Source organism: Cucumis sativus, chromosome 4, assembly GCF_000004075.3.
Source record: "Cucumis sativus cultivar 9930 chromosome 4, Cucumber_9930_V3, whole genome shotgun sequence".
NCBI lineage: Eukaryota > Viridiplantae > Streptophyta > Magnoliopsida > Cucurbitales > Cucurbitaceae > Cucumis > Cucumis sativus.
Genome location: NC_026658.2, coordinates 514,434 through 536,197, shown reverse-complemented (window position 1 = coordinate 536,197; position 21,764 = coordinate 514,434). Strand labels below are relative to the sequence as shown.

Below are 21,764 nucleotides of genomic sequence, written 5' to 3'. Positions count from 1 at the left end.
TTTTCCGCTTAATTCCCCCTTTTTTTTTCATTTATATATATAATTTGTTTTGTAAAACTGAGTTGGATTTTAAGTTTCTTTTTAGTGGACAGTTCAACTGTTCAAAAGAATATGGGTCAGCCAACGTGTACCGCGAGATCTGCTGCCCGCAGACCCTTTACGACATGTCGCTCGTCTCATTCCCTCCTTTTTCTCTTTTTTCCTTACTTCACTCCTCAATTTCATAAATAACATGTTTTAAGTTCGTTTCAAAAAGGATTATACAAATAATGTTATGATAAGATGTGTTTGAAAAATAGTTACGTAAGTTAATGATTAATCTCTCCATTTGCATGAAAAAACTTTAACTACCACCTCTTATATTCTTTCGACCATCAATTACGGCTAACCAACCTTTAGTCACTGTTTTCGAGTGGTTACTTTTGAAAAAACATTTTTTCCTAAGTTATTTTAAATTCTATGCTTTTTCAAAATATTTAAAGTTAGTATGTGTCCTTTAAAATGGATGATTATAGTACTAAGAAATTAAAATTTGTTCTAATATGGTAATAATGATCTTGATTCAAAGAAGGCAATCAAAGTCAAATTAAGAAAAATATTGAGACTTAGCTAAAAGAACACATTGGTATTCAAATAGGGTAATTTTGTAGAGGGGAGCATGTTTGGCATTTGGGTCATGTCAATTGTCAATGAATACCAAATCAAGTCGAGCCAAATAAAATTTATTAACTAATGAAATTAATCTCCCAAAATCATATAGTTAGGCTAGCAAGCAATCAAATCTAGTAGGACTCGATGTAAACGTGAATTTCTTTCATATGTGACATAAAATAAACTTAGTGTCTTATATTAAATATTAGCTCAAGAGACAGATTTTGGTAATTTGGAGAGTACATGAAAAATGTCATTATTCTCGATAGATCTTCGCCTTCATGAGGTGAGATTCGTTATTTTATGAATTTATTGAATTGGGATTTGGAAGAATAAATGTTAGATAAATTCTTAAAACACGTGCTAATTTTAGAAAAAAAATGAAGAATGTAATAGAAACATTATGAAATAACTAAAACCAGAATTGTAACGTAAATCTTAGATCACATTACACATACGTGTACATATGCAATTATTAGTGAAGCGTAAGCCCACACACCCTACTTTTCCAAATTGATAAAGGTAATAAAGGTGAGAATTGTGTTACATTACCTATCATTCTTCCTCCATGTCTTTAAAGATATTTCCTTTAATGTCATTTTAGGGATGCCCAAAAAGGACATTAAAAAGTTGTCCAAAAGTTTGGGAAACTCTTTCATATTTATTTCCATCTCTATCTATGCTTTCTCGATGTTGTAGGTAATTTTTGTCTCGTCAATTTAGGTACAGTTCCCTTATTTTACGAAAAATAAAATATATGATTCGTCTAATTAGAATATAAGTAACTTTTTTTTAAATCAACCGTACGTTTGATTATTCTTTCTAGATTGGTAATATTGTGTTCAATTCGTCCGAATGTTGTGTTGTCCAAAATGGACAAATGCCCTTATTTTAGATTCTTCTTTTTTAGATTTTAATTGACAAAATAACTTCTTCATATGAGTTGATTCTTTTTTTTTTTTGTGAAAAATGAAATGTGCGGCTCAAGAGAATGAGTATCTTGATCTATCAAAGCTTTAAGAAAGTGAATAAATTGTTCAACAGTGTTGTTGCACTTCGCCCTGTATCTCGCTTAAGGTATCGTTTCTTGCGTAGTCAAATCGCGTACTGATTATCTCGCAAAGTGGACAAGACGCCTAATTGCATGGTCAGAACACAAACCTGGAAAAACAAAAAATTGTTAAGTAATGACTGAGTCGTGAATCACGCTCTCCTTAATTGGAATCTTCGCACTCCGAAAAACACTTAAAATTGCTCGATAAACTCAACAAATTTGAGAGAGAGTTCTCTTGCTTATGAAAAATTTCTCGCACATCTAATGAAAGAATAAAGAAACTGTATACGTAGTGTGAGGAGGGAATCAATAGATGAAACACATATGCAAATATGTAAATTAAATTTACTTGGAAGATGTCATAATATGAAAATGCACAATACTTTATCACTTTTTATAATTAATATATCTTATAATGCTTGACTATCTCTCATAGGGTATCAGCATATGCGATGAGATGTTCTAACATTTAGCGTAGTTATTCCACATAGCTCATGTTATCGCATAGTCATGATCAATATTACATAGTTGAAACTTAAAACACGAAAAACGCTAAAGTTTTCATTCACATAACGTTTGAAACGTAATTTAGTTATCGCATCGCATAAAGAATTAACATTTAAAACATGTTTAAATTACATCAATATCACATAGCTTTATATACCGTATAAAGAATTTTTCATTCAACAAACAAAGAAAAAAAAAGAAAGAAAGAAAGAAGTGATCCATCTCTCAAAGGATTCGTGCAAGGAGCCTTTTCCCACCTATTGTGCAATGTCCACGTAGTGTGCAATGTTTTTGAGAGATTTACCAGGTATAAGAATTTTCCCAAAAATAGAGATTATACCAAACTCAATTAAAAGATTCATGGATGGCTTATTTAATTTATACTAAACCTTAATTAGTGAGCAAATCTAACAAATCCATTAAATTCTAGCTCAACAAGAATGAGTAATTTTTGGAAAACTTTGTAATTAAGCTACAGTAGAATAATTAATGAATGTAGTACAAGAATGTTTATAATCAGCCACTCTATGTCACTCCTACGCATAATTGGAAGCAAAGGGTCAAAGGGTCAAAGGGTCAAAGGGTAAAGTAATGTGAGAAATTAGTTACGTAGAAAAATATATAAGTTATAATAATAAAATCAAAATTGGAAAGGTGATGAAATAAATAAATATAACGTTGGTAGATATTTTCAAAGACAGTTTATTGCCTTCCACGTTTCAAGTAATGCGGGAATGCAAAACTAACACTCACTAGCCTACGTGTCATATCTTCATTGGACCACCTATTTAAAAGCTTTTTCTACTAATTAAATAAGTACTAGTGAATCATTAAAATATCTTTAAATTTTAGAACATTTTTAGAAATAGCAAAATAAATTAAAATATTTACCTATTTAAAAGTGTCAAGGGTGGTAGCATATAAATGATTATGATAGAATTTGCTATAAGTTATAATTTCTTTTTTTTTGTAAAATTTTCTTTAAAATTTTTTATTTCTTTTATTTTTCTCTTTTGCAAAAGGCTTATTTCATTAATGGATTTTTTAATCCTTACAATAATAGCAAAAAAAATAAAAATAAATAAATAACAATAGAGTTCACGTCACTACATTTTATAAACGGTAAAAGTAGCAAATTTAAAACTCAGTAACTCTAAGTTCTATGATTATCGTTTGATAATCATATAATATTACTAATTTTGCCATATTCGCAATATACAAAAACTTATGTGCTATAAGTTGTTTTTTTCCAAAGTGCCACAAACGGTTTTTTTTTTTTTTTAAATGCTTTTGTCATTTGTTGTATTTTTTTTATTAGAGTCTATTTGATTATAAATTTTTGGGTTTATGGTCCCTTATACAAAAGTTGAATATTTTACAATTTTGTAGAAGTGTGTTGATACAGAAGCTAATGGTTTAAATCTAATTGTTGTATTTATCGTTCTTCTTCACGATTGCATTGGAGCTCAAGATTGGTATTGAAATAATGTTCTCATAATTACTGTGGTTTGAAAAAAAAAGGCATTTGCAAAAAAAGTATGATAATAGGACCTATATCACTACATTTTCTAAATTGCAAAAGTAATAAATTTAAAAGCGAATAATTCTCGGATAGCCTCTAATATATCTAATTACTTGTCATATTTGTCATATATGCAAAAGAAAAGTGTTATTGACTGTTTTTTCTAAAAAAAATTTATCATCCGATATAGTTTCCTTAAAAAATTCCATTCAATACGTGAGTAAGAACTTAAACGCACAAAATTCATTTAGCATGTTTTTGGATGACCATTTTTTCGAAGGATTATTAATAAAAAAAAAGAAGTTCCATTAGTACGTAACTCTAGTAAATGTAACTTTCTTTTATACATGTATATATGTATCAAATTTAAATGTTTGAGAGCTAAAATAATACCTCAATTAATGAATTAGGCGAACACTTGGGTTTTGGGTTTCAATAATTAAATTACAAGAAATCTAATTGTTGGAAACGACCAAGATCCACTAAGAACTAGCCAACAATAATCTACGTAATAATTTTAAACTTATATGTTGAAAATTCAAATAGCAACTGACATCGTGTACCCATAACCGATTTTAATACTCAATAATAATTTAGGTATATAGTACTCATCTTGTGAATGACACATGTATTTCATATAATTATGAATATTTTTGTCGTATATAATATTTTCTATCAAAGTTTATTTTGTTAGGATATGTGGACTGATGTTGAAATGGTTAAAATAATTTGATTGTTAAGTATTAAACTTCATAAGCAACGAAAAGAGAAAGAAGGTAGAAGAGGCGCCTCGATGATGCGTTTGGACAAAGATTAAGAAATCTATACATATATATAAATAGCAACCGGCGAAATCCGAAATGGAAAGATGGAATATTCCAAAACCGGTAGGAAGAAAGAAGAAAGGCCTGGAAGTTGCTGTTTCTTTTTTATTCATATGGATTCGTCAGCTCAAAGAAGATGAAGTCATGAAATCACCGCAAAGCGAAGGACAGGTGCCAGTTTTTTTTCCATTTTACTTGTCCTTTTCAACACCGTCTTTTCTTCAAACCCATTTCCTCTTGGCTTCTGTATTCAACACTCTCTCTTCTTCCTCCATCATCATTCTCTAACCAGCTTTGGATTCTCTGTTTTTCCATTTCGATTCTTCCTTACATGTTATATCATCCCATTCCTTGAAATTTTCAACCATTTTTTTCCATGGCCACTACCAAGAAGTTTACTCGTAGCCCCAGTGTAAGAGAACGTGTAGAAGATACACTCTCTGCTCACCGGAATGAACTCGTCTCTCTCCTCTCCAGGTTTTGCGGTTATCTCTCTATTTCGTCCAACGCAGGACAATGGAAATACTTTATTTACTGATGGTTTTCTTGTGGATGTTTTAGATATGTTGATCAGGGAAAAGGGATTTTACAGCCCCATCATTTGATTGATGAACTTGAGAATATTATTGGTGATGATGATGGCAAACTGCACCTTTCCACTGGACCCTTTGGCGAGATCCTCAAATCTGCTCAGGTGATGCTTTTTCTTTTTTGGAATATAATACAACTCATTTTGAATTTGTACGTTGGGGTTTGAATATGCTGTTTTTTTTTTTTTTTTTTTTTTTTGGGTTTGTTGGATCAGACTCTGCATTTGAAGTTTGTTAATCGATTTCGATGGTTGATTTTATCGTAGGAAGCTATTGTTCTGCCGCCATTTGTTGCCATTGCTGTTCGTCCTAGACCTGGTGTCTGGGAGTATGTCCGTGTCAATATCTACGAACTCAGTGTAGAGCAATTAAGTGTGTCTGAATATCTTCATTTTAAAGAAGAGCTTGTGGAGGGACAGTAAGTGGGTTTTTCTTGATTGTATATGTTTTCTGAAGCAGTCATTCTTTGGATCCTTATAGTTCATAAATTCAATCAATATTTCTATTGAGCTTATGTTGGATGGTCTCTGCATGAGAACGTCAGGTTTAATGAAAATCTCATACTTGAGCTTGACTTTGAGCCGTTCAATGCGAATTTTCCTCGTCCAATCCGATCCTCCTCCATTGGAAATGGCGTTCAGTTCCTTAATCGTCATCTGTCATCGGTTATGTTCCGCAACAGGGAGTCATTGGAGCCATTACTTGACTTCCTTCGAGCCCACAGATATAAAGGGAGCGTAAGTTCACCGGATAGTGTTAAATTGTTAATTACTGAACTAAACTTGCGGGATCAATATTGTGGTATCATATAAACTTATGCTGTGAATGATTATGAATCCAAGTTTTGAGCTCATAAGAAAAAGTGCCAGTGTAAATCATGATTGAATGTGTTCTAATAATGGTTTTGCGCAGGGAATAATGTTGAATGATCGAATACAAAGCATTTCCAAACTACAGTCAGCACTGTCAAAGGCTGAGGAGCACCTTTCTAAGTTGCTGCCCAGTACACCCTATTCGGACTTTGAATATGTGTAAGATTATTCCCCTGCTCATGTGGGTACTTGCCTTTTGTTATCACTAAGCAGCAGAGTTTGTTTATGATAATAATTGTGCCAACAACTGATATTTAGTATGTCCCTTCCCTATTTCATTTAGATTACAAGGACTGGGTTTCGATAGAGGTTGGGGTGATACAGCAGAACGAGTGCTAGAAACAATGCATCTTCTCTTGGATATCCTTCAAGCTCCTGATCCTTCTGTATTAGAAACATTTCTAGGGAGGATTCCAATGGTGTTTAATGTTGTCATTTTGTCTCCACATGGTTACTTTGGTCAGGCCAATGTTTTAGGCCTGCCAGACACTGGCGGCCAGGTACTGAAAATAATTCCTCTTGCTAGCCAAACAGTATTATTGGATGTCAACTTTCTTTTCCTTGCACTTTAGTACCTTTGTTCCCTCTGATCCGGATATCTCTCTTTCTCTTTTAGCTTCTACAGTTAAATAGATGAGTACTTAGAACATCATTAGAAAGCACTGAAAGTAATAACTATCTTTTCCTTTTTCAATTTCAAATTTCCAGGTAGTTTATATATTGGACCAGGTGCGTGCTTTGGAGAAGGAAATGATTTCTAGAATTAGGAAGCAAGGATTAGATGTAACTCCTAGAATTTTAATTGTAAGTATGCTTCTTTCCCCAACTTTTATGGGTAAAACTTAGGTTTCCTTTTGACGAGTCAGAACTCAAGTTCTTTCCTTTTATTTATATGATGCGACAGTACCTCTAATTTTTTGTTGTCAGAGTTTCTCTGCAATCTAACCATGTAGTGGGCTATTGTTATAGGTTACCAGGTTAATACCTGATGCAAAAGGAACTACATGTAACCAGCATCTGGAAAAAGTCATTGGAACCGAGCATTCACACATTTTGCGTGTTCCTTTTAGGTCAGAGAATGGAATTCTACGTAAATGGATTTCAAGGTTTGATGTATGGCCCTATCTAGAGACCTTTGCTGAGGTAATGTGTGCAATTCTACACAAGGTTAAACACTTGTTCACTTGCTACTCATCGCTATCTATATATTTATTCAAACCCTACTGCTTAAGCTAAACTGTTAAACTATACTTCTGTTAATACTTCATAATTTGATTGCCAGTACTTTGCTTCTTTGCAGTTTGCACTTATTTCGTGAAATGATGTTGTTAATGCCATTACGTTTTCTGTCCATCCCATATACCTTTTCAGCTGAACCCATAATCTGAGGCATTACTGGCTATTTGAATTCCATCACCACTTCTTTTATTCTTTCCAGTTTCCAGTGTATCGACTTGCAAGTTTTGAAGAATTTTGTACTGTTGATATATCAGTTCTTATGCGTGAATTGGACTTTTGATATACCATGTTACTTGGAACAGGATGCAGCTAGTGAAATTATAGCTGAGCTGCAGGGTATTCCAGATTTTATAATTGGTAACTACAGTGATGGAAATCTTGTCGCTTCCCTATTGGCATATAAAATGGGAGTTACTCAGGTACTTTAGGTTAGGAGAAGCTTTTGGTATTGGAACTGTTTTTTCTTTTATTGACATCTGGTTTGCAATGTTCAGTGTACCATTGCTCATGCGTTGGAGAAGACAAAATATCCGGAGTCAGACATATACTGGAAAAATTTTGAGGAGAAATATCACTTCTCATGTCAGTTCACTGCTGATTTAATAGCCATGAATAATGCAGATTTTATCATCACCAGTACATACCAGGAGATTGCTGGAACGTATGTCTTAACTATCTTTATGCTGTTTGATTCCTTATGTCAAACCAATTTTGCCAGTATCATCACCCTGTCACTGTTGAAATTTTCTTGCAGCATCATTTTATAGAATGTATAAAGCTTTTGTTAATTTTTCCTTCTTGACCTTCCTTAATTGAGTTCACGATGTGTGGGAACAAGGCAATTGTAGTTACTTGATGCTTGAGCGTGTGATTGGTCTCCGAGGACATACTGATTTGCAATTGGTGTTTTCTAATATACCTTTCAATGATGTACAGAAAGTAACTTCTTCCAATCTTTTGATGAACCTCTTTAGGATAGACACTTTTTCCATTTATTGTCTTTGAACGTTCATCCTTTTTAATTCACTCTTCTATCTTTGATTAGACATTGATATTTCCCTCTCATACTGATAGTTTCCACGGTAATTTTTTTTAATCAATAAATTTGGTAATCAACTTGGTTACAAAAGATTTGGGATTTGAGATGAGAGATGCTTGAAAACTTGAAAGAATAGATGTTGAGGGCTAATGAGCTCACTTGCAGGAAGAATACGGTTGGTCAATATGAGAGCCACACTGCATTTACACTTCCTGGGCTCTATCGAGTTGTCCACGGAATTGATGTCTTTGACCCAAAGTTCAATATAGTCTCTCCTGGAGCAGACATGACTATTTATTTTCCCTATACTGAAAAGCAGTTGAGGCTTACAGCTTTGCATGATTCACTAGAGAAGTTATTATATGACCCAGAACAAAATGATGAACATGTGTGAGTCTCTGATCTTTTTGCCCAACTTTTACATTCAGTGAATCAGTAGATGGAGGATCATTTTATCTTTAAATTAAGGAACTAATTCATATTAAGTGGGAAATACTGATCTATTCTTTGCGCGGGTACAGTGGCACAATAGATGATAGGTCAAAACCTCTGATCTTCACCATGGCAAGGTTAGATAAAGTGAAAAATATTACAGGATTGGTTGAGCTGTATGGCAAGAATGCCAGACTGAGGGAGCTAGCAAACCTTGTTGTTGTTGGTGGTTATGTTGACGTGAAGAATTCTAAAGACAGGGAAGAAATGAAAGAAATTGAGAAAATGCATGACCTTATGAAAAAGTACAAGTTACACGGTCAATTTCGTTGGATATCGGCTCAAACAAATCGTGCTCGTAACGGCGAGTTATATCGTTATATTGCTGATACCAGGGGTGTTTTTGTACAGGTTGGTGATTATAGAGTTTGCACTTTTATTCTTCAACCTCATTTCTTTGAATAGTATTAATCCTGGGCTTCAAAAATTTCAATCTGCAGCCAGCAATTTATGAAGCATTTGGGCTTACTGTTGTGGAGGCCATGACTTGCGGGCTACCAACATTTGCTACTTGCCATGGTGGTCCTGCTGAAATCATTGAACATGGCATATCTGGATTTCACATCGACCCTTATCATCCAGACCAAGCTAGTGCTCTTTTAGTAGATTTCTTTGAGAAGTGCAAGGAGGATCCAAGTCATTGGATTCGAATCTCTGAAGGGGGGCTACGAAGAATTTACGAGAGGTACTATTTGCATGTATATTTATACATTTGAAATTTTCTACTTACCAACTCGTTGTGTTGTAGATAATAATTCTCAACATGACATTATAGGTATACATGGAAAATTTATTCTGAACGACTGATGACCCTGGCTGGAGTTTACGGTTTCTGGAAGTATGTTTCAAAACTTGAAAGGCGTGAGACACGTCGATATCTAGAGATGTTCTACATTCTCAAGTTCCGTGATCTGGTGAGTATTTTCATATTAAGCAAGCCGAGTTGTATTGTGTTATTTTCTTCATAGTTTGGTAATTGGATAGCTTTTATGACAATCTAATTTGCTTTTGTTGCTTCAGGCAAAATCTGTTCCTCTGGCAGTTGATGATCATTGAGCTTATGGTGGTAATGCCAAGTGTTTGCTTTACAAACGACTCGTGTCTTTGAGTCTCTGTGCAAAAATAAGTTAAATCTGTGTGTATATGTTTGTGGAAGAAGCTATCTTGTACTACATGTGACAGCTAATTGATGAAATATTACCTTGGGCCTTTAAATCCTTTTTCTTTATTATGGTCTTGATTCTTCACCGACTGCTTTCCAACTTAGGGGAGAGATGGGTGAACCAGTTTTGTTCTTATGGTCAAGTTATTGGTATCGAACATTTTAGTGCCTCAATAAACACTAGATATAAATTTGAAGTCTTTTGGTAAAAACCCGACCAATGATCGGTAATTTTCTCAGAATCATCTTTTTGGAGTTAAGGTTGTGTTGATTTTGCTTTTGGGAGGGGCTTCTCTTAAGTTATAGCTTTGAACTTTGAACTTCTATTTCGTTACGGGTAAAGAACACAATTGCTTGTCAATAGAAGGTGTTTAGTCAATCTATACACGAGAGTAAATTGGTCTCTAAAGAACCCTTGAAGGGATGACGTTCGATGGGTGCAACACTACAAAAATTTCTTTGACTATGACTATACAATCATGATTGGGTCAAGACAACTTTCTCCTCTCTCCTTCTCACTCACCCCTCTCAAGTCTTGTGAGATTACATAATGCTTTGTCATTGTGAAATAAGTGAAGTATAGATTACATAATGCTTTGTCATTGTGAAATAAGTGAAGTATCGTTGTAATCACAACATTAGAGGTGAAAATCATAATTATTAAGAGGAAACCAACATAATGTTAAAAAACCAGAAAACTATAGTCACTAAATAAGAGCTTAGTTTGTATGATTTGGTTAAAAAAAGAAAAGAAAGCTTGAAAATGTTATCAAACAAAGGTTGGATTTTCAAAAATATTAAAGTTTTACATGAAGAAAGAAAAATGGAAAAGAATAATGATGTGTGCAGGCTGTGGGGTTCGAACCCACGCGCACTTATGTGCAGAAGATCTTAAGTCTTCCCCCTTAACCTCTCGGGCAAACCTGCTCTCTTGCTTCCAAAACTTCACTACATATTATATATCATGACTTAAGTTTTCATTATACTAATTTCGTATTACTTCAACTTTAGTCGAAATTCTTAGAAGTATTTTTGAAACAAACGAGAATATCGTTACTTTTGTTTGTTGGTTCAAGAATTATTGAAATGAGAAATGAAAATTATGATTACTTATGATTTTAGATACTATTTTAGAATGATTGTGAGAATGAGATCAAATCTTCACCTCTAGAGAGAACTCAATTATCGATAATTGAGTTAAACTCATTTTACAAATTACTGCTGATCGGACTAACCCACGATACACGTGATTACATTTCTATTAAACATGAAAATTGATGCAATTAAGATGAGGGTAGACTAAAGCTGGCCGAAGGAATGCGCAAAATATGCGAGTGATCCGACGAGCGGGGCATTTATGTAAGTGGACGGTTCAGATTGCTCGAAATCTGATCTCTCATCTGGAAATTCGTCATTTTGGTCCGGCCCTCCGACCACTGCACCAATGAGAACATTAGGGTTGGGGGAATTGGAATGCATGACGAAGAAGCCGGAGGAGCAGTCGATCTTGGCAGGATGCTCTGCAATTGACGGCAACGACGAGGCTCTGTGGTGGATTCTTTGTGGGTAGTGACTGCCATATCCGACCATGTATGACATCTTCAATGGATTCTCTCCCAGCAGGTAATCGATCTATACAGAAAACTCCTCCAAAATTACTTTAAATTTATTCCTAAAGAAAAGTGAAGTAATGGTTAATAAACATATGAAGTAAAATAAAAGAAATGATACCTGTTTCTTGGCAATGGTTCGTAAAATGTTGGGGGTGATGCTACGACCGTTGCAATTGGCAGTCGTGTGAGCAGATGTTAAGTATTTGGCATAAGTTAATAGTAGAAATGTGGTTGATGTCACATATTGCATGTTGCTATCACCCATTTTAAACAAAAGACCTCCTACATTCATATATTTCAAATCATCAATTAACTTTTTAATATATGTTCCAAATTATATAAATAAATAAAAAATGTTAAATCTTCGAAAATATTAATTAGAGAGAAAATAACATTGTAAGATTTTGAATATAAAACCTGGAGTGTAGTGAACAGAAGAGGAGGAAGGAGCGTCAGGTATGAGAGAACATATAAAGTTATCTGCATGATCTTTATACTCATAAAGAGACTTCACGTTTTGGATCAAAAAGGCCTGAAAAATTGATATACATATATATTTATATAAATCAAAGATTAAACCTAACACATGGTTATTGAAGGAGGACAATATGCCATACCAAACTATTTAATATTCTATCAATTTGAAAAAGAGTATGAACGTTGTCTAAATTCTATTATAATTTAGTAGATAAGACGTATTTTATCTTTGTAAAGTTGGAAGTTCAATTCCTATCAATATTCGATGAAAAAAACAAACAAAAGAAATGTCTTATAATTTAGTGGTTTAGACTCACATTTTATTTACGAGTCTGTTTTTGGATTACTTTAATTTTTTTTTTTTTTTGTAAAACTCGTGTTTATGTAAAATGTGTGATAAAAATATTTAAAATACACGTTAAAACTATTTCAAATTAGTTGTTATCAAACACACTCATTATTATTGAAATAATTTATTTTTTAAATTAAAATTGATAGTATCAAAATCACAATTGAAAATCAACCAAAAGATACCTTTTTTGACTTTACATGTTGTAAAAGACATTTTCATATTATAAAAAAAATGTTGATCCCAAATAATTAAAAAGTGATTTTATTGTTTTAAAGATCACTTTATTAAAAAGTGTTTTGCCTTAAAGAAAACACCAAATTTTTTAAAATTTGTTATCACATGATAAAGTAAATCACAGTGTTAAAAAGCTGCATTAGTGAAAATAAAATACTCAACAAAAACAAAAGAAGATGTAAATTAATACCAAACTCTACATTTAAAAAATGATTCTTTATAACAGTTCTAAAATAAATAAACAGAGAGTTCCAATCCCAAAAATTCTTTATAGCTCATTGCATTTAAAAAAGCTACTATACTAATATTTCGTACAAACAATAATTTTTAAAATTTGTTAATATAATAAAGTCTGTTACAGTATATATATAGTTTATATAGTTTATCAATGATAGATAGACATCTTTTAGTATATTTGTAAATATTTTTAGTAGTTCTATCATTTAAAATGATTTTTTTATACGAGTTCATGTGAAATAGAATGAACGAGTTAAATAATGAAATTTAAATTTTGTGTCTTCATCAGTGGAAAAAGATATTAGGTAGAACACTAAAATGATCCATTAATTGTACATAGTAAATATGCAAAAGGAAGAACCTTGGAAAGAAGAATTCTTGCTCCAACATGCTTGTTATCCCAACCAAACGTATTATCAAACTCTACACCACCAAGATTCTGCCCATTCTCTTGAATGTAATTCAAGTAGCTACTGTTCTTTGTAGCTCTATGTAGCCAAGCAGCACCCCATAATAGCTCATCCTGCATGCCATTGATATCCATTCGCAAACAGCAAATTAATCAACATTGTTTTATAAAATCATATGATGATGATCCCAATATGATCTTCTCTTGTTAGTTAATTAATTTTCATATTCCACGATGAAAAACTTACTTGATAGCCAGAGAAAGAGCAGTAAAAAGGGCAGACAAAATTGTTGAGTCCATTGCTGTAGGATCCTCTGTACTTATCACCAAATTCAAACACCTATAGTTTCAGATTGATAGAGAACGACCAAAATGTTAAGTATATATAAATATATATTGTAATTTTCTCATTTTTAATTTCAAAGCTAGTTTTACCCTTATTGCTGTTTTGATTAAGAGTTTGGAGTAGGTGGGATCAGATTTTTTGAAGACTAATGAAGCTGAAGCAAGAGCAGCTGCAGTTTCAGCAGCTACTTCAGAACCTGGGTTATTTTTGTCTATTTTCAACACAGTTCTTGGTGTGTCCATGTCTTCTGGCCTCTCCCAACATGCATGGTCCTTGTTAGCATCACCCACCTACAAAACCACAAAACCTTAATTCCTTCTTATATATATACACAACTATATATAATGATTTAGAGCTGTTTGGAATTACTTTCAAGAATATAATGATTTAAAGTTTATTTGGATCATTAGATTTTTTTAGTGAAGATCACCTGAACAAAAATGGTGTCAGGAAGAGCAGTAGCTTTGAGGAGATAATCAGTGGCCCAACGAATGGCTTGTTTAGCATTATTGAGTTCGTTTTTCATAACTCCACCAAACTCAACAACACTCCATGAAAGCATAGTGGTGGTGAAAGCCATTGGAAACCCAAACTTCACATTATCCCCAGCATCATAGTACCCACCAACCAAATCAACCTAAAACACCACATTATAATTTTCATAATTAATTTCAACTCTTTAAAAAAATTCCTTAAAGCTTTTGAGTATAGCAGTGATTTAACTCACGTTCATGCTCGAACCATCAGATAAACCAGAGTCTTTCCTCCAAGCCATCTTTTGATTCGGAGGGAGCTTCCCGGACCTTTGGCCTTGGAAGAAGAGGATAGATTTGGCAAGAGCGTCTCTATAGTTATGAGGGGTATAACGAGGATGACGACGATGGTGGCCAAGGGTAGTGGCGAGAGATGCCTTGGAAAGGGAGAGAAGAAGGAAAGAGATCAAGGTAATGAGTTTGAAGGAAAGGGGAGAAAGAGCCATGTTTTTGGGTTTGGTTTGAGGTGCAATTTGGTGGTGGACATGAGAAGGAGTATTTATAGAGCAAAAAGCTAAAGAAAAAAGAAAAGGGTATCTGTTTTTGGTCAGTTACAGTCATCATGAAGTCCATGTTTGCCAAAGGATCACTGCCTTGTTCATCTGGAAAAAATGAATGTTAGTTAGCAAATAGCATTCAAAAAATGTAAAAACAAAATCAAATACTAACAAATAAAATTCCATCCTTAAGATTAATTATAGGAACCAATATATCAGTTTAGCCAATATTATCATTCTTCTCTCCATTTTTTATAGATTAAAATACTATAAATCAAATGTATTTTTAAGTTTTGCATAATTCATATTATTTAAAATTAACATGTTAAATTGTTAGATTTTATAGGTTGAATTAAAAGATTTATGAATTGTGACTTTACACAATACTTGTACTATAAACAAAGAGATGCATGTTGATGTGGTTGGAGAAAGGGGGGAGGGGAAAATATGGGGATGATATTGAAAATCTTTGAATTCATAGACTAAGTCACAAAATGGTTGGTCGATGCCCATAAAGTGAATATATAACATTATATTTCATTTCTACGTACTTTGGGAAATGGAGCTTCTCTTATTCAACCACATTACTCAAACACACCACCAAAATTTCCCCATCCCCATTTTTCTATGTGACAATATATATATCCAACACATTCTATCTTAACCCATCTTGTATGTATCTATTTATATATATATCCTTACTCTTGAGGCCAACAACAACAACAAGAATTAGTAATAATAATGGTTCAAATGCCACTTTTTTATCATCTGTCATGTATACAAACCTTTTGTTTTTAAAATTTGGGTTTGAAAAATGAAATAAAATTAAAAGAAAACCAACATATAATTTTTAAAATAAATAGCAAAATAGCTATGGACAAGGAACTTAAAAAGAACAAAATTAGTTTAAAAGTGGTTTGGAAATTTTATGGAAGAGGACAGAGAAAAAAAGAAAAGGAAGGTTGAAAATTGAAATAAAATGTTGAATATTCAAAGTTAAGATGAAAATGGTGAAGGCATAAAGTGCATATGTTTGTTAAGAGGGGGGGTTGTTGTTGCTTCTTCCATTATTCATGTGCATCAAATAATGCAAATATATGATACTCTCTTCCACATGCAAAAGCATATTATTTCGCAGTTCTCATCTTCTTATTAATTCTCTCTATCTTACCTGCTGCTTCTCTGTAAAAAAAAACAAAAGGTATAATAACCTTATATATTTCAACAATATCTTCTCTCCATTCAACACATCAAAAGCTGACACACATGACTCTACTTTTTCACTAATCGCATCCCAATTTTGTGGATCTAGCTAGTCTCTTTTTAGTTGTTCTAGTGTGTCATTTGATTACACATCTTTATGCTAATGTTTTTCTATTTGTTTTGTTTTTAATGTTTAAGAGATACGTATGATATGAAATCTCTTTGTTTTTAGTTGTACGAAAAGAAAAGGTTTCATTATTTTACTTTTTGTATATAAAATAATGTAAAAGGTAAAGATTTGAATCTTAAATGTCACTACGTCCGGATTATTCATGTGAGCAGTGGAGGTTTGTAGTATGAGCTAGCCCACCAATACAAAGAGTTAAAGAGGATGTAAATTTGATGTTTTTTTTAATTGTGAGGCCCCTACACCTCTATCCACTAATTAAAGAGTATATAATTAAGATTGAATTCTACGAATTTAGAAAAAGTAATTAATAAGTCGAAGTACTGATTAAGTTAGAGGTTTAGGAGGTTCGATCTCCCACTTCATCATTGTTGTACTAAAAAAATTAATGTGTATCTTTTCTATTGACCTATAAAACTATGTTTTGATTGACATATATTTGTTTGAATTTAAAAGAAATACTATATGTAAAATGAGTTAAACTAAGATTCTCGATTAATTTCAAGTTTTTTGAGCAAATAGAGCAAAATAGAAGAATTTAGAGATAATTTATTTTTGTCAATATTAAAATGCATCGAATGAGGAAGCTCCAAGAGAAAGAAGTTAAGGCAAGGAGACCGAGCCAAATTTAGGTGCTTCCGACCTTGGATGCATCTATCTTAGTGCATCCTAGCTATATAGTCCAATAACAAAATGTTACCATGTGACATTTGTTATTCTTTTTAAATATATTTTGTTGTGTGGCAAATAAATTAGAAACATAAGGTTGTACTTAATCATTGCTATCAAACGACTATAAGCCCGTTGAGACATTTTTGTTCGTAATTTTTTTTTAGAAGCTATGTTTTCCTATTTAGCTTCTAATTGCTCCGTCCCTATAACACTCCAAAATGCATGTATTACTCCACATCCTACAAATACAGACGTATATCATACAAATGCATGAACGTTAATGCTTTCAACTAATTGTAAGTAGTAAGAAACTTGATATATAAGGATAAAAGTAGTAGACATGAATTTGCATGGCATATAAATGCAATTTTAATATATAAAATTAGACAAAAGTTCAAATATATGAAAAAAAATAGAGACGGCCATTATCCACAAAACCTTTTAAAAAAGAGTTTTGTGTTTGTGTCCAACTTCAATATCTCCCTCCCCATTGAAACAATAATAATACACCAATTAGCAACTCCTCATCCTAAACAGAGGAACTATATCTCAAACAGAAAAAAGAAACACATAATGAAAAAGCTTCACCATATAAAGAATAGCCAAAACCAGCCATTTTGCTCCAATCTTCCATGAAAAAGGTAGAAAAAAAAACTATAAATTTATATAGTTAATTGGTTTCTGCAATCTTGGTGATGGATAGTGCAATGTCACATAGCTTAATAAACTCCTCGTTCCTTGGTGTCAGCACAGACGGCTTCGTCGGGAATGAGCTCTCACACGTGCGCACATTGGTGACTGCCACACGCACCCATTCCTGCACGTCGCCATAGGCCTTGGCGATAATTGCAGCAATGGAGTCGTCAAGTTGTTGAGATGCTTCTAGATACTCATCAAGGCAATCAAACAGAGCTTGTTGTACTGTAGGCTCATTATTTTGGCTCGTTTCGTTGAGCATCACCTTGATGCTCTCCGATATGTCGGAGGCATTGGAGGAGGCAAGGCGGAGGGCAACCAAGGCTAGCCCCATCTTGTCGGCAGGGAAGCTGTTGGGGTCAGAAGTCAGGGAGGTGATGCAAAGGTCTTTGTAGTTAGTTTGTGCACACATTTTCTGTATCATGCCTAGTCCCTCCTCTTGTGCAGCCCCGGCCGCGTCCAGGCGCTGAGGTGCCATGCAAAGGCAGAGGACCAACAAAATGGCTGAAAAAAATTTCATGGCCTAATGTTTTTTTTTTTCTTTTTTTCTCCTCTTATTATTACTATCAAATTTTTTTTGGAGGGAGAGATGGGAGTAGGGGTGATGACAACTACTGGGACAAGGTAAATAAATAAAGAAAAAGATTGATCTCTCTATGTTTTAGAGCTAAAAATAGAGAAAAGTAGTGGTGGTTATAATCATTGGAATGCATGGTCAAAATACATACAAGTATAGACTTAAGTAATGTTTAGAAAATAGAGTATTTTATGTAGCTTAGACACACATTGTCCGATTATTCAGCTTAATTTGTTTACGTTTAGTTTCGTGACCTAAAAATAGAACACAACAATTCTATGGATCAAAACTCATCCCACTTTCTCCCTAATGAATTCCATTTCTTAAAAAAAGAAAATGTTTTATCATGCCATTGATATATATTGTTTTTTCATAAAGTAATTGATATATATATATATATAAATGTTGATTCATTGATGTTAAATTTGAATTAGATTTTTAATGATTATTGATATATATATTGGATTTTTCAGTGATTATTGATATAATATAAATGAATTAATTAAAACTTCTAATGCACCAAAGTTAAGCCATAATGATTTAAAATTATGTTTAGGTTTGAAACCATTTTTCTTTATTCAAATTAGTTTATACAATGAATGCAATTAAGATTTACATCAAAATTAGATTTTTCTTTTAAAATTTGAAACAATTTTTCTTTATTCAAATGTGTTATTACCTTGTAAAATTTAAGACTAAAATTTTAATTTTGACCCTTTTTTTTCTTTGCAACATCATAAAAAATACAATACCAATGAGTTAAAACACGTAGAAGTTCTATTATTTTATAAAGGTATACTCGGATCCATCTTAGATGTAATCTTTATGAATTGTACTATCACATTACATAAAAAGTGAATTAAAATATTTGAGTAAAGAATTTTTACATGACAAAAATGACAAATTATGATTAAACAATTTAGTGGAGACCTATCTATGCTAAAATGTAAAAGTTGAAAAGTTAGTATAGAAGTTGATTAATAATTTGAAAAATAGAGATGAAAATTTAGTATTGAGAAATTCAAAATCCCATTGTTTAACTATAAATTAAGAAAAATATTCCAAACACACACAATTGACTGTTCCTGCTCCTGCTTGCTTTCCGAAGGCTTAACAAAATGATAAACAAGCTGAAAGTATCAAAAGTTTCAAGACCCACCAACAGAAATTAACATGAGTTGGCAATGGAAATGTTGTTCAAAATTTCTTGATGAAGTCATGAATGTGAGTATTGATTTCATGTGGCTTTTCTTCATGGACAAAGTGGCCAGCATTTTTCACTATTACTACTTCCTCCAGCAATGGCACGTCCCTTTTGAACCCGCCATCGTGGATATATTCCTTGGCTCCTTTAAAATGGTAAGTTATATCCAAATCGCCTACAATGAATTTCACGGGTACCTGAATCTGCACTCCCGTCCATGGCGCCGTAAGCTCCCAAGTTCTGCAACAAAACATCCATTAAACTCCATAGCCTTCCACAAGATACAGCTAACGAAATGCATTCCGAAGTGAGGAAAAACAGAAACAATTCACCACTCAACAGTTTCTTGCTATGAAAATGCGAATAAAACAACTATTCAATGTCAAAACACGAAACGGTTGTTGAAAATGAAACACAGAAAAGTGTGTCAGACGGAGTCATGTGTTGAGGATTGGAAGTTGGAAAAATCAAAAGGTCTCAAAATGTTTATAAGATATATTACTTTTCTGTTACCAATTGTTCTTTAGTTGAAACCTCATGTTATCTAATAATATTAACGTCGAACTCGGATGTAAACAAACGTGACTTACAAGTCAAAAGCGCGATAGTAGTTCAATGCTCCAGTGAAGCCTGTCTCCTTGAATTTGGCAGCATAATAGTTGATATCTTCTTCTGTCAACCAAGAAGGAAGGTTTTCTGGCGGTGGGATGGCGCGAAATCCGTATTCTTTAGGCAAACAAGGTGCCTCTGTACTTCTAGTAGACAGTGTTGTCTTGAACAGTTGAGCAGTGTCAATGCAGGCAAAATCTGCTTCCGCCTCTCCTGGAACCTATTAGAAATCAGTCTACACATGTTTTAGATGCCATGAATTTCTAGAAACCACAGCCACTTCATTTGTATTTTTCCTGGTTACATGAGCATCCCCTACGATTACATAAATGATATGAAAAATTGTTTTATTAGTAAAAAAAGAAAAGGTCCAAACCAATAATTGCTATAATTTCAGCTTTCTTGTTCGATAGAAAGACTTTACACTCAGAAAAGCTCGACATGGCTTTCCAACTTGGAGAAAATTGTTGATCAAAACAGAGAATCAAACAAAATTTAGATGGGGCTATCCCTCTAATCAGCAACTTGATGAATTAAGAGAGAACCACAAAAAAAGGTGAAAATTGTTTCAGTATTATTTGTTAATTGAATGTATTAGCAAGAAGGAATCTTCCAATTAAATGAACTCAGTAACTTCTATCAAAGTCTTTCTCAGGACATTTTGCAATCATTTACATGGGAGAATGGTAAGATACAACAGTTAAACAGCCAAAAAACTATAAAGAACTTTACAATGAACATGTTAAGAACACAATCTTTTAAGCTTTGATTCATCAACAGTACTTTAATTGAACACAATCGGTATTTTGCAACTTCGATTGTGCGTCTGAGTGAGACTGAACAGAGTCAATCTACACACCAGAAAACCAAAACTAAGCAAATTGATAACATCATTCATCCAACTAATAAGCAACTAAAATACAAGCATAGACATTAATCGAAATTAGGAGCAGAATCAGAAGGGAATATCCCTAATTAAATCCATAGTTAGAAATTAATCAAAGTTCAGATTCACCTGAAACCTGCACATATAGAAATCATCACCATACGCAGCTCTGAAACGCTGGATGAAAGAAATAGCCGGATTTCTAGGGAAGAACTGGACGCTCAGATTCACCAAGGCTTTGATTCTTTCAGGCCTGAACAAGCAAAAGTACCAAGCAATGATCGCCCCCCAATCATGGCCTACAAGAAACACCTTCTCAATCCCAAGCTCATCCAAAGCCCCAATCAAATCGCCGACAATATGGAGGGCGGTGTAGGAAGTATGCGATCCAGGGGAGTCCGTGTCGCCATAGCCTCGGAGGTCCGGCGCGATGGCTCGATACCCGACGGAGGAAAGGTAGAGAAGCTGGTGGCGCCATGAGTACCACAGCTCGGGGAAGCCATGAAGAAGAAGAACGACGGGGCCATTGCCTATTGAGGCAATATGCATTTTGATGCCATTAGTGTTGATGGTGGTGTGTTGAATCGCATCCATGGAAAACTCACTCTCTCTATCTCTGCTTCAAGTTTGAATTTCTGGGTGTGCCAGAGAGGAGTGTAGAAAGTAGAAAGATCGGGCAGAAAGTAGAAAAGACCAGTTTACATGGGAAAAGAAAGAGCTCGAGATTGAGATTGGAGAATCTCATGGCTGAGTCTGGTTTTGGAATATTAAATTTGGTGAATCGCCATCTTTGTTGACCGCACATTTTGGTTTCCTGTATGAATCTCAAAGATGGTGTCTTTCGGTAACCGTTTGTAGTCGACTCTACCGTGGATTTCCAATTTTAGTTAAAAATCATATCTTTACCTTTTTTAAACTTTTATAAGACTAACCATTTAGTTCCTAAGTTCTTATTTGTAGGAACAATTTCATCCTTAAATCTTTCCTGACAATAACTTGGTTCTAGTGATTTAGTTTCACTCATAGAAATTAGGGTGGAATTTAATATATATACTTTTTAATCTATAGGCTAATCTAATT

At 33.5% G+C, this 21,764-nt stretch overlaps 4 protein-coding genes and 1 non-coding gene across 5 annotated transcripts; 1 reads left to right on the top strand and 4 right to left on the bottom strand.

The window, feature by feature from the left end:
• Window positions 1–4,934: 4,934 nt before the first annotated feature.
• LOC101203847 (sucrose synthase 2-like) lies at window positions 4,935–9,846 on the top strand. Its single transcript, NM_001281959.1, has 15 exons — window positions 4,935–5,035; window positions 5,120–5,252; window positions 5,415–5,566; window positions 5,693–5,885; window positions 6,061–6,179; window positions 6,304–6,520; window positions 6,729–6,824; window positions 6,990–7,163; window positions 7,562–7,678; window positions 7,754–7,920; window positions 8,464–8,688; window positions 8,820–9,141; window positions 9,231–9,475; window positions 9,566–9,704; window positions 9,811–9,846. The coding sequence occupies exons 1-15, from the start codon at window positions 4,935–4,937 to the stop codon at window positions 9,844–9,846; spliced, it is 2,436 nt and encodes an 811-aa protein (NP_001268888.1).
• A 950-nt stretch (window positions 9,847–10,796) lies between these two features.
• Window positions 10,797–10,879, bottom strand: TRNAL-UAA. The gene has a single exon. It is a non-coding gene; the product is annotated as a tRNA-Leu (tRNA).
• Window positions 10,880–11,033: 154 nt separating this feature from the next.
• On the bottom strand, window positions 11,034–14,636 carry LOC101204092 (endoglucanase 17). The gene is made up of 8 exons (XM_004152193.3): window positions 14,348–14,636; window positions 14,051–14,257; window positions 13,710–13,910; window positions 13,522–13,614; window positions 13,227–13,388; window positions 11,983–12,097; window positions 11,684–11,847; window positions 11,034–11,584 (listed from the first exon to the last, which is right to left on the bottom strand). The coding sequence occupies exons 1-8, from the start codon at window positions 14,597–14,599 to the stop codon at window positions 11,252–11,254; spliced, it is 1,527 nt and encodes a 508-aa protein (XP_004152241.1). The 5' UTR covers window positions 14,600–14,636; the 3' UTR covers window positions 11,034–11,251.
• Window positions 14,637–17,056: 2,420 nt separating this feature from the next.
• Window positions 17,057–18,025, bottom strand: LOC101213630 (cell wall / vacuolar inhibitor of fructosidase 2). Its single transcript, XM_004152312.3, has one exon. The coding sequence runs from the start codon at window positions 17,926–17,928 to the stop codon at window positions 17,383–17,385; it is 546 nt and encodes a 181-aa protein (XP_004152360.2). The 5' UTR covers window positions 17,929–18,025; the 3' UTR covers window positions 17,057–17,382.
• A 941-nt stretch (window positions 18,026–18,966) lies between these two features.
• LOC101204329 (epoxide hydrolase A) lies at window positions 18,967–21,527 on the bottom strand. The gene is made up of 3 exons (XM_004152194.3): window positions 20,814–21,527; window positions 19,780–20,018; window positions 18,967–19,429 (listed from the first exon to the last, which is right to left on the bottom strand). The coding sequence occupies exons 1-3, from the start codon at window positions 21,276–21,278 to the stop codon at window positions 19,183–19,185; spliced, it is 951 nt and encodes a 316-aa protein (XP_004152242.1). The 5' UTR covers window positions 21,279–21,527; the 3' UTR covers window positions 18,967–19,182.
• Window positions 21,528–21,764: the final 237 nt, after the last annotated feature.